General features: G+C 42.0%; 1 protein-coding gene across 1 annotated transcript in view; it reads right to left on the bottom strand.

Moving 5' to 3' along the window:
• LOC307200990 (uncharacterized protein) overlaps nt 1–12,708 on the bottom strand; it is a 36,277-nt gene that overhangs the window by 22,320 nt on the left and 1,249 nt on the right. The window contains exons 2-10 of the mRNA XM_079950098.1: nt 11,359–11,727; nt 9,116–10,862; nt 8,013–8,144; nt 7,729–7,797; nt 6,988–7,158; nt 5,282–5,452; nt 4,393–4,563; nt 2,844–3,008; nt 1,718–1,888 (exon numbers count right to left, since the gene is read on the bottom strand). Coding sequence (XP_079806224.1) covers nt 1,718–1,888; nt 2,844–3,008; nt 4,393–4,563; nt 5,282–5,452; nt 6,988–7,158; nt 7,729–7,797; nt 8,013–8,144; nt 9,116–10,862; nt 11,359–11,659 — 3,098 coding nt within the window. The 5' untranslated portion in view covers nt 11,660–11,727. The remainder of the gene's footprint in view (nt 1–1,717; nt 1,889–2,843; nt 3,009–4,392; nt 4,564–5,281; nt 5,453–6,987; nt 7,159–7,728; nt 7,798–8,012; nt 8,145–9,115; nt 10,863–11,358; nt 11,728–12,708) is intronic.

Here is a 12,708-nt window from a genome sequence, read left to right as displayed (position 1 = left end):
CAGCTCATGAATGGTGTGATCTATTTGCACCCAAAGGCCTTAGGTGGTAGGTGGGTGCTCAGAGATCACATGGTCATGAGTGTGGCGCGTGGTGGGTTTGGCTGGAACCGGGCAGATTCACTGACATACAAACACACTCAATAGGTATCCTGATGGCTAATCAGTTGGGCATTAGCGAAAGGTTGTCAGCAGTGATGGATTCCCAAATAGGCAGAGAAGGCACCAACCTTTTAGGGGGCCCGCAACAACAGTTCAAAATAATATTGATTTCGTTTTGAAAGAAAATTCCAAAAACATATTAGGAGATAATTTGTGAGGGAGGCCCCAAGATTTTGAATATCTAGGGGCCTCCACAGGGTTTAATCTGGCACAGGTTGCCAGGGCTAACCTAGAGAGCAGCCAAGGGGTCACACAGGCCTATCATAGAATCTCTCAACTAAAGAATCCATGACTTATGGCCATCCAACCTCTGCTTAAAAACCTCCAAGGAAGGAAAGTCCACCTGTGCTTCAAAGGGTTAAATAGGTAACACAAGTCCCACCTCCTGCCCCACAAGTTTGACAATCTTTAGGACAAGTATTTTGCTTTCGAAACAAAAAAGAAACAATATTCCAATATTAGTGGTTACTGCCCACACACTTCTGCTGCACTTTCTGCTTGTGTGGTGGCATCTCGGTAGAACCACTTCTTGCTGTTTTCCCCAGAGGCAGAGGACAAGAACAGGAGTCATACTCAAATTCACAGTCAAGAGCTTTATTGCTTGACTGGTTGCACAAGCATTTCTGTTATTCTTATTATAAACTATTTACATTCTTTTTTTATCTCTCCAGCATGGTATAATCTCAGTCAAGTAATTAACAATCCTGATACAGCAAAACTCACAGTATCAGCAGCATACATTGTCCTACTTCCAACCTTGTTGTTAGCGTGCGTGCGTGCTGTGTGTGTGTGTGTGTGTGTGTGTGCTTTCCTCGTGCAGAAATTGCAGCCTGCAACTTCCTCCCTTTATTTGCACCTCCAGCTGACACCAATCAAACCTAGAGTGCCACTCCTACACACTAAAGAAAGTTCTGGAACCCTCTTTGAAGCTTCTAGGAACTTCTATCTGTTTCTTAAAGAACATTCTTAAAGAATGTTTTCCTAACATCCAATTGGTTTTCCTAACATCCATTTCCTGTTGCTGGACTGCCATTTCCAGATTCCAGACTTGTGGATTTAACATAACCCATACTTGCCTGGCTTTGAGCTTTGGTCAGTTTAACATGGACCCAATTAGATCATACGAGCCACTCAGAGCGGCAATCTGTCAAGATTCTTTCTTCTACTGTATTTTTAATATTTTGTTGGAAGCCGCCCAGAGTGGCTGGGGAAACCCAGCCAAATGGGAGGAGTATAAATAATAAATAATCATTATAAATGATTATTTATAAATAATCATTATAAATGATTATTTTTACTCACTTGGATGTAGAATCAGTCTCACTTGCAAATAGTGTAAAAATAAATCAAGAATATCTATATAGATTTGCTGTTGAACATATGACATATGCCCCAACAACAACGAGAAGGGCATTAATTTCCCATTAGCTTAACTCCTGATAGTCTTTGTCTGCCAATAGGTATCACCATGATCACTCCATTTTGCATGACAAAAATGCTGCATTTATTACATATTACACTGCATTGCATATTTTCATATGCTCACACAAATACTCACTTCAAACTCTGCAGCTTGCAGTCTGGATGTTTTAGCCCTTCACATAGTAGCTTCACCCCTGAATCACCTAATGCGTTCCAAGTTAAATCTAATTTTCTTAAGGTCTGGTTGGTAATAAGAGCAGAAGACAGAGCCTTGCAACAATCTGCTGTCAGACAGCAAGCAAACAACCTAAATCAAACAGAAGGAAATGGCTATGAACAGAAGAAGTAATATGACTGTTTGGTAAAAAAAAAAAAAAACCATTTTCCAATTATGATATAATCACTTCTGAAGTTCCCTAATGCTGAATCCTTCAAGCCAATTTACGTACCAGCAGATAATGTCTGTAAACTATGATATCATTTGTTAAATACTGTCTAACTGTTTTGCAACTATTGTGCTGGAATATTAGCTCTACATTTCTGAGAATCTGGAGAAAGATTACTTTTTAAATGTGTTTGGAGATGCCCCATACATATTTCAGGGTACCTACAGGTGTTTTATTTATTAAAGGAGGTTATGATTTTCTGAATGATCAGGTAGTGGCTGCTGTTGAGATAGAGGAAGGTTTAGGGGTATCTGTTACAAGTCTTCAATCCCACTATTATTCTTTCAGCTCTTTTATAAACTAAAAAGTCCCAAATATAGCAACTCTCCTTCACAGAGTCGTTCCAGCCACTTGGTTATTTTGTCCTCCTCTGCACCCGCTCCAGCTCTGCAAGATCCGTTTTGAGGTATGGCAACCAGAACTATACATAGTGTTTCAAGTGTGATTGCAGCAGAAATCTGTATAAAGGAATTAAGATTCCGACAGTCATATTTTCAACCCCCTTCCTAATGATCTCCAGCACAGAATTCATCTTTTTTACAGGTGCCGCACAATGAGTCAACAAACTTCATCAAGCTCTCCATCACGGCCTCAAGATCTTTTTGGTGGTAGAAAAAAATCTAGCAAATATCTCCATGTCCTTCTCTCTGTTACACTTTTGATAACCCTTTTCTTGGCAACGTATCCCACATTACATAGAAACCTACAGGGGGAAAAACCCCTGTAGAACGGAAGTATAATTGTAGATATTCTTTTTATCATTATTGGAAGAAGCCCTTCACACAATGCATTTCAAGAGGCAGATTTCATACTTACGACAAAACCTCAAGCTTGCAGTTTGGATGTTTCAAGCCTTCACACAGCAGCCTCACTTCTGAATCTCCCAGTTTATTATCTCGTAAATCTACTTGTTTCAGCATCCAGTTTGTGGCAAGGACAGAAGACAGATCTCCACAACTTGTGATGCTGCACTTAATCAACCTGCAAGACGGAAACATAGCTCGTTCCAGCAGCACACACCATATATGATAAAGATGGAAGGATGAAACATGGAGTGGCTCTGGACCAGACTCAAACTACCTGCGACAGGAAGATGTTTGGCTAATGGTGGCCACATGCATCTCCCTGATAATCTGTAGCTTGGGGAAACACGTGGCATGTTGTCATGGCGTCAGTGTCCCACTGTCTCCTACATGCAGCAAGAAATAAAGCATGAGGGGTGGGAGCTCACACTGGGATGGTACATTTTTTCAACCAGGGAGACATATGGGGAGTAGGTCAGCAGCACCTACATCTCTCTCCATGTCATGGGTTTCCAAGGGCAAGGTGGGAATGGGTTTAATATGGCAAGGGTTTCAATTATTTGGTGATGTTGCTTTGGACTGGAGAGGGTCTGGAGAGGACATGATTGACCAAGAAACAGGTGTTTTCTCAGTGGGATGGAAGTGAGAGGCCAGACTGGGTTGGAGTGGGGAGAAACACGAAGAATTCAAGAACTGGACAGCAGACAAAGGCCAAGGACTTCATAATTTCTGAACTTAAAAATGGAAAGCATAATGCTGGTGGTCAACAAAAGAGGTTTAAAGACTGTCTCAAGGCAAATCTTTAAAAAGTAGTATAAACACCAACAATTGGGAAACACTTGCCTGCGAGCACTCCAGTTGGAGACCACCCTTTACCAAAGGTGTCATGGGCTTTGAAGACACTCAAACTCAGGACATAAGGGGAAAACGTGCTAAGAGGAAGGCACGCTTGGCAAATCCACACTGTGATCAACTCCCGCCTGGAAACCAATGTCCCCACTGTGGAAGGACGTGTGGATCCAGAATTGGTTTCCACAATCACTTACAGACTCATTGTTAAAACTGTGTTTATGGAATACAATCTTCCTCGGCTACAAGTGATCGCCAAAAAAGAACTGGACATATTCAGACTGACACACGCAGAGAAAAGGAAAATAATCAGAACACCTTATTTGAAATCCTAGAAAAAGTTAGAAACGGCATTAACACGAATAGTACTCGCTAAAAAATGCAGCTGTTATCTTAATGATTAATATACTAACTGAAATGTAATTAGAAGTTGATAAAAAAATGAACCACAGCAATATAAGAACTGGACAAAAAACACTGATCAAGGAATGCGGGGAAACACTTTGCTTAAATTGTATAAATTTGGAATTAATTGGAACTATTTTGATATTAATTGGTATCTGTATAATTGGCAAAACTGTGGTAATATTGGGTAAATATTGGAAAATTAATACAAATTTATATTTAAAAAAAATAATCCAAGTGCCCCCCCCCAAAGTTGAAAACTCCTGCATGAAGCATTCAGCTAAGTGAACTGCACCAGTCATACTTACTGTAGGTTCTCTAATTTACAAGCTGGATCCTTTAGTCCCATACACAGCAACATCATTCCTACGTTCCACACTTTATTGAAACGCAGATCTAACTCTCTCAGCGTCCGGCTTGTACGCAGAACTTTGGCGAAACCCCAACAAGCAGTTCCTGAGAAAGAACAGTTGGATAACCTGCAGAGGACAGCAAAAGAAAAAACAAGAATACTCCTGGATGAGTTGTGAATAGAATTTCAAAAACAAGAACAATCAGATTGGAAGGGACCAGAAGAACCATCTAATCCAAGCCCCTGCAATGCAGGAAACACTGAACATGATTATTTTTTTTTAAAAGCAAGCAAAATAAGTGAAGGGTTTTGCACAATGGGTCATAAAGGACAGTGGGGTGGCTTTCTGGTTGCCAAATTCCCAGGTCCAAATGAGGCCAGTGCGGGTCTGCCATGAGAATGGCCCCTTACACCCCTTGGTGAGTATTTTATTTTGTTGAGTTCTTAGTCTCTCAACAGTTTACATTATTAGGGCAGCCTTAAAAACTTAACATTTGTTTCTTTGCCAACATTTCTCATTTCCCCAAACATTCTCCAAAAAGACACAAGAACAAGAGAAAGGGAAGTTTTGTAGGCAGAAACAAATAAAAACTCAAATAAACACACATTTAGTTCGAAACTGGAGTAAACATTTTCTTTTTTAATGTTAAATAAGGACTAGCAGATCCAAACCATGTGAGAATAAGGAACTTAAAGTGAGCTTTATATGGGGAACAAGCTGACTACTGGCGAGGTGGTTAGGCTTTGAAAGGGTTGTCAATAAAACAGTGTATGTGACTGCAAAAATCTGGTTGGTTTTGCAGGTGCACAATTATTTCATTGTTGTTCTGCTTGTTAACACTCACACGAGCTTCTGCAGCCTGCAGTTAGGATGTTTTAAACCTTCAGTAAGCTGGCGGATTCCAAAATTTCCTAGTGCATTGTCTGATAAATCCAGATCTGTCAGGGTCTGCTTGGTAGAGAGCACAGAGGACAGGTCCTCACAACATGCTCCTGTCAGTCCACAGCTATATAACCTACAGCAAACAGAAATACAAGTACGAAAATAAAACGTGTTTATGCATCTATCCCCATCTTTTCCTTTCCCCATTGCCATCTCCTAAGATATTCTGGTTGCCTTGGTGCTGGCAAAGTGCCAGTGGAACGCCTCAGAGGGGAAAGCTGTATGTACATATGACTACATCCCACATTTCCACACCTTCCGTCACAACAACAAAAGTTGGCTAACAAAGTTGTCATGTTCCTTTCTGACCCACACCTCCACAAATACTGTTTCATTTGCATCTCTGATGTCAAGAGTAAAGGTAAAGGTAAAGGTACCCCTGCCCGTACGGGCCAGTCTTGACAGACTCTGGGGTTGTGCGCCCATCTCACTTAAGAGGCCGGGGGCCAGCGCTGTCCGGAGACACTTCCGGGTCACGTGGCCAGCGTGACATCGCTGCTCTGGCCAGAGCCAGAGCCGCACACGGAAACGCTGTTTACCTTCCCGCTGGAGCGCACCCCGCCGCAGGGATTCGAACCGCCGACCTTTCGATCGGCAAGCCCTAGGCACTGAGGCTTTAACCCACAGCGCCACCTGCATCCCTGATGTCAAGAGTAGGGCTGGGCAATATCTGGTTTTCAACATCGTAATATACCACCAACTAACCATCAGTGATATATCATAATATCTGAAATACTACTGAAAAAGGCTGAAAAAGTGGTGGGGCTGTGGAGTGACTAGGAGAAAATGAAGAAGGTTGCCTGCTTGCTGGGCAAAGGAGCTCCTGCCCACTCCCTCCCATCCTCTCTCTGCAGCTTGGCCTCGGCAGAGGGAGCCTGAGAAAGTGGAGGAAAGACAGCCTGTCCCACTTGCTCAGGCAAAGGCAAATGTGCAGACAGGCAGATGGGAGAGCAGGCAATTGAGCTGGCAATACAGTGGTACCTCGGGTTACAGACACTTCAGGTTACAGACTCCGCTAACCCAGAAATAGTACCTTGGGTTAAGAACTTTGCTTCAGGATGAGAACAGAAATCGCGCGGCGGCAGCAGGAGGCCCCATTAGCTAAAGTGGTACCTCAGGTTAAGAACAGTTTCAGGTTAAGAACGGACCTCCAGAACAAATTAAGTTCTTAACCTGAGGTACCATTGTACACTGCAGCTTCCCGGCTGCTGCCAGTACAGAACAGGCAGATGGAAGGAAAATGCTCTGTGCTGGTGATGGCCAGGGAGCCGTGATGTATTGCCAGCTCAAAAAGTCTGAAACTGGTATCACAATCTGAACTTGATATCGGTTTCAGATGATGAATTGAAATATCACCCAGCTCTACTCAAGAGGGTTAGCAGACAGAGATGGACTCTCGTCCCACTTACTGCTGACCTCACTTGTCTTCAGGATGAAGGAGTGAGATAAACCTTAAACCTTCAATCAGCCCCAACAATCATAGAAAATGCCCACGGATATGAGAGATGTAGTTCAGCAACATGTAGAAGGCCAAAGTTTCCCCAGACATGTTGTAGCAAAATGAGCAGATACGCAGGGAAGCTGAAATCTTAAAAAGCACTGACTCACATCACTTTCTGTATCTGGCAGTTTGGGTGCTTTAGTCCCTCAGCTAGCAGCTTCAGTCCTGAATCTCCGACTTTATTTCTTCCCAGCTCCAGCTCCAACAGTGTTGAGTTAACAGAGAGAAGAGATGCGAGGAAACCACAAGGAACAAGCTGTTTACTAAAAAACTTCACCCTGTGGAGGACAATTGGATGAAAATCTGTATATAGGAAATGATTCAGCATATACAATAAAACAAAACAAAAACAATGCTAGCATTGTATTTCCTTCCAGCCACAAAATGTCCACGTTCTCTACAATGCAACCTTTAAACATCACCTCCAATACATAGCGTTTATTGGAAGGAGACATGAGAACTGTGGGTGGTAGCAAGCCTGCCAAGTCTGTCCCCCTAAATTCACTGAACCCTCCTCCCCGGAATGAACATCCTGGGGCACAGTTACCAAAAAGCAGCAGTGGTGCAGGACTGCCCTGATCAGGCAAAAAGCCTTGGTGGGCCAGAAACATGGGCACGATATTGCCTGATTCTGGTGCTCAGTATTAGGATTGAGAGCTAGAGAGGAGCCACTGAGGATGCTTCTGTTGAGTTTCTTTTCCATGCTTTGAGAGCTGCCTTTTGCTGACTGAAGAAACTGAGGACAGTGCAGAGGAACACCCACTTGGGTCCATCACACCCAGGATCAGGATCAATATTTTGCCCTTGCAAAAGGACTCTAACGAAGTTAAACGCAAACAGCTTCTTACCTCACATGCCTTAAATTACTTTTTGGAGACTTCAGTGCTTTGAAGATGGCTGGGTTTTGATACTGTTCACTAAGAGATGAAAGAAAATGTCCTTGTTAAGAAAAGGTTCATCATATTCTTCTATTTTTATGAAGAGAATAGTGTGGTGGTTTTCAAACCTGTACTTTAATCATGACACACACATCAAATACCACTGTTGCACAACCTGTCCCACTATCAGTATCATGGTACGAGTTGATCCATGGGGTCAGGCCACCTCCTCCCCCCAAAAAAGGAGGACTTACCAACAGGATTCGAGCTTCCCAAACAAAGGTTCTTCAGGTTCCCCCAAAATACCACAAGTCAGTCGATTCATGTACATAGTCCAGCTATTGCACTCTGGGTCTCTTCTAAGTCTCTGGATCTGGGCCCATAACCTGTTGAGATTATTATATTATTATCCAGTGGAAGTCACTGGATGAGCAAAAACTGACTCTTGTATTGAAATAAAAATTATCCAGTCCGAAAATATGGTTCAAAAAGCTTTACTCACATAACAGTGGTGTGCAGTCAGTGGACATGGGAGACTGAGCTGGACCCCTACATGTTCCTGGTAAATTAGAGTATTAAAATATTAAAGTCTGGTGCCTCCTTCCCAAAGCTTGGGAAGCTTCTGCCCGGCTTAGGGAAGGAGGTGTGGTGCTCATGTGCCCCGCCCTCTCAGGATGGCACCTTTGGCCCTAACTGTATCCCTACCAAAAAATTGCACTATCACAGAACTCAGCTCTCAACTTCAAACAATAAAAATTACATTCACTTAGTTGCATAACTCTTGCACTGGTTCCAGCATAAGGCACGATAACTTAGATTACAAATATCTGGTCCCGACCAGAGATGAATGGCTGATAAAGATGATGGACGACACTGAAACGGTGAAAATGACCAGGAAAATCAGAAACCAGGAAGAGAGGAACTTCCAATATGGAATGGGGAAAATTTACAATGTACTTAAGAGAACACTGTAAACAACTAAAAACTTTGGCAGGATTTGAGTAACGCTTGTAATGTAATAAAAACTAAGGTAAAAATGGACTGTAAGAAAAAAAAGAGAAAATATGTGAGGCAGTTGAAAAATATTGAAAATGGTAACCATGGAAGGGTGGAGGGGAGTCTAAGGATTCAGGGAATCCTAAATGCTGAAGGTGATGTTTAATGTTTGAATTTAAATATGCAATGTAAAACTCAATTTAAAAAATTATACAAAAACAAGTATCTTGCATTTTGAGCTAAAATCAAAGCTCTTCCCCATTGCAACCTCTTTTTGCTGGAGATGAAGATTAACATATCCATTCTTTTCAGTAGCTCAGAAGAAGCACTACTCAACATCCCTTATTTAAATCATACATACCCGTCTGAACGTGGTTCTGAATTAGTAAGTTTTTCCTCTTCTTCCTCCTCCTCTTTTTCTAATATTTGTTCGGTAAAATCATAATATCTCATAAATAACATTTCCGCCACGTGAAGGACCTCCAAAGCAGAGCAGTGCTCCAAGCAATATGCCTGGGCCATCACTCTCGTCTTAGTCAGGTATCTTCCGTGTACGGTAACTTCAGTCACGTGATCCAATGCACTTTCCACAAAATTTTCCTCTTGGTTCTCATACAAGCATTCAAGCCATCGGTGCTTATGCCTCTCACAAACATCCATCTTTGTTTCTGTGGTGTTTTTCACCCATTCTAATAAGACTTCTTTAATCTTAGGTGAAAATTTCCATCCGAACCTCTCTTTCATGTCCTTCATTCCCTTTCCTTCATTTACAAGGCCAAAGAGGAAGCGTACTGTTACTTCTAAATCAGGTCTGGAAACTGCGTAGCTTTCTAATAATCTGACCACATCTCGATTAGGATTTTCAGAACTCAGCCCTTCTCCTTCTTCCAGTAAGTAAGATAAGGCTGCAAAAAACTCCTGGAAGCTTAAGTGAATGAAGCTGTAGGCATGTTCACATTCAATGTTCCTTCTGAAAATGCTCTTGCTCAGAAAGAGAGGGAGGGAGTCTTCCTGATCTAAGCCGAGTTCTTTGATTTCTTCCTCCCAGAACAGTATTTTTCGTTTCCAGATTCCATCTGCAGCCAGAGAACACAAACTTTTCAAGTTCTTTCTAATATGCTCCTTTGATGGGCTGTTGTGGTGCAGCTTTAGCAAGCTGGAAAGGTAAAGCATATAGATGGCAGAGAGCGTGTTGGATGTTTGCCAAAGATCCTCACTGTTCTCCATCTGTTGTACCAACACCATGCAGATGATGCAGCACACAAGGGGAACCGAGCACATGGTGAAGAGGGTTTCGTTCTGTTTTACAAGACTGAAAGCTTGAGTTGCTCGGTCTTTATTCTCAAAGAATTTGTGGAAATATTTCTCTCTGTCCTCTTTTGAAAATCCCAGGATCTTGAAATGGCGACGTAATTCCTCTGAGCACTCATAGAGATACCCCAGGGCTGTTGGTCTCGTTGTTATTATCAAGTAGGATTCAGGGAGGAGTTTTTTCTTAAGTAAGCTGCCCAGGAGGACCCCCACAGGCCCCTTCTGCCAGGGATCAGTACAAAAGGGGTCTGGTTGAAGGGAGCATCTTAATTCATCAAACCCATCAATTACAAACAGAAGTTTCTTCGGATTCTCCAGAATCTTCTTAATTTCATCCTGTCGGGGCCACCGTTTTAAAATGATTTCTGCAATACTACTATCCTCATTACAGAGGTTCATCTCTCCACAATTAATGTAGAAAACATAATCAAACATGGCCTGATAAAGTCTTCCACAGGCCCAGTCAAACATGATTTTTCTTGCCGTTGTTGTTTTCCCAATCCCTGCAGCTCCCTGCAGTACAACAATTTGTGGAACCAGTCCATTTCTATCAGAATTAAATAGCTTTTCAGTGGTATACTCTGTTTGAAGGCTACAATAGTCCATGTAAGTGTCTCGAAAATATACCCATCCTAAAGCCATGATTTCATGTTCTTCCTCCTGCTTTCTGGGACTCTCAATATCAAAGGTTAGCTTTGAATACTGGCAGCTTCGAAGCAGATTTTCACCAAGGGAAGGATGGACTTTTATTGACTGAAATTTGCCCTTTATGTAGTCTCTGTAGGTTAACCTAGAACCTAAGAAAAGGACATGTGCTAGCAGAAGTATTGAGAAAGCACCAAATATTTTTTGTTAGGAATTCCGTCTCTTGTCTTCAAATGAGAAAGCTCAGTAAATATAAAAAGCTGTTTTAGCCTGTACATGAACTACACAGACATATATAATCCCATCCCAATCAAACGTGGAGATGTAAAATGCTGTGGCTCCACTGTTCATGGGGACAGACTACTGCTAGAATGTAACTCCAGGGCTTAAAAGCTTGCACTGACTGCCCACATGATACTGAGCCAAGTTTAAGCTTCTTGTATTAACTTACAAGGCCCTTAACAACTTGAGTCCAAGGTACCTTAAGGGCTGCCCAAGTCCTTATACCCCTGCCTGATAATGGAGTTCTTCAGGTGAGTCCCCGTTAGCAGGTCCATCAGGATCCGATGCATTTGCTTACTGGAGATGAACAAGAAAAGAAAAGAAAAGAAAAAAGTGAATCTCCAGCAATATGCTACGATTTCTTACCTTTCCGTGTTGCTTCTTTGAGATTTGCAGCAATGTCTTCCTTGCCAATATGTTCAAGGACACATATGCATACTTTTACTGCATTGGCCTCACCATAGAAGTCACACATGAGATGAATAACATTGGATCTATCAGCACTGTCCAGCTGAACTTGGGGGATTTTCCCCTTTCCATCATGGTCAATGTCTTGTAGCTTCTGTTTAAAAATGTTAAACTGGTCTTCAAGGAGTTCTTCCAAGGCATCATAGAGGGTTTGGCTTAAGGTTTCATTCCTACCCATCGCTAGATCTGGGTGAGCCATTGTGGGTTTGCTTGTCAGAGGCTGGAGCAGAGCTTTGGCGATCTCATAAAAGGACTCTGTTCTCAGATCTGGGGCCACACAAAGCGACAGAAAAAGATGAAAAGCTGTTACTTACGAGATTGTGAAAAGCAAGCTAAAGAGATCATAAAGTTGGAAGGAACCCCAAGGATGATCTAGGCCAACCCTCTGCAATTCAGGTGTCTCTTACGGGGATTGAACCTGCAACCCTAGTGCTATCGGCACCATGCTCTAACCAACTGAAATATCACCATGGGTGTAGCCAGGGGGGCAGGGAGGGGCAACTGCCCCCGCTAAAATGAGAAAATTGAATAAAAATACAGAGCAAACTCAGATTCTGCCCCCAACGAAAGGCCTACCTTGCCTAACAAAAGGCCTCCCCCCCCCCAATAATCCTGGCTATGTCCATGGCTATTCCCATGGAACAGTCCAATAATTACCTAGCATGCTCCCATAACATAATTCTAGATTACTTCATTTTCATCTGCAGGGATCAGTCCTTGAAGATTGCTGAGAAGCTTCCATTAGAACAGAAATATCCATTAGTAAGGCCAGTATGTTATTAACCAAGGCCAATAGGATTGACCATATTTCACCAGCGTCTAACAAATCTGCAGTGCTTACTCAAAATAAAAGCAATTACTGGACAAATTTAAAACATTTTGGTATTATTAAGCTTGGGCACAACAAGTTAAAATGTCTTCTTTCCTTAGGCTTCCAGTGGCATTTATTTGTTTTGACTGACTATTGTGGGTTGGTTCTTAATTTAGTTGTGGAATTATTTGCAGTGACTCTCAGTCATGTTGTTAGCCCCCTTGGAGACCTGCCTTGGGTAGAAAGAGAGGATATAAATATTTAAATTAAATTAATTGTGATAAACTAAAACCTGTTATCTGGAAATTGGAAAGCAGGTTCTGAAATCTTTCTTAGTCAGTCATCAGTGTTAATGACACACACATTAATTACATAACATACTTTTTTCAGTATTTCAGATGATGGCTAAAGCAAAGTAATTATTATATCAACATGCC

Source organism: Podarcis cretensis, assembly GCF_951804945.1.
Source record: "Podarcis cretensis genome assembly, chromosome: 1".
In the NCBI taxonomy this organism is placed as follows: domain Eukaryota; kingdom Metazoa; phylum Chordata; class Lepidosauria; order Squamata; family Lacertidae; genus Podarcis; species Podarcis cretensis.
This window is presented reverse-complemented; position numbering and strand designations above follow the sequence as displayed.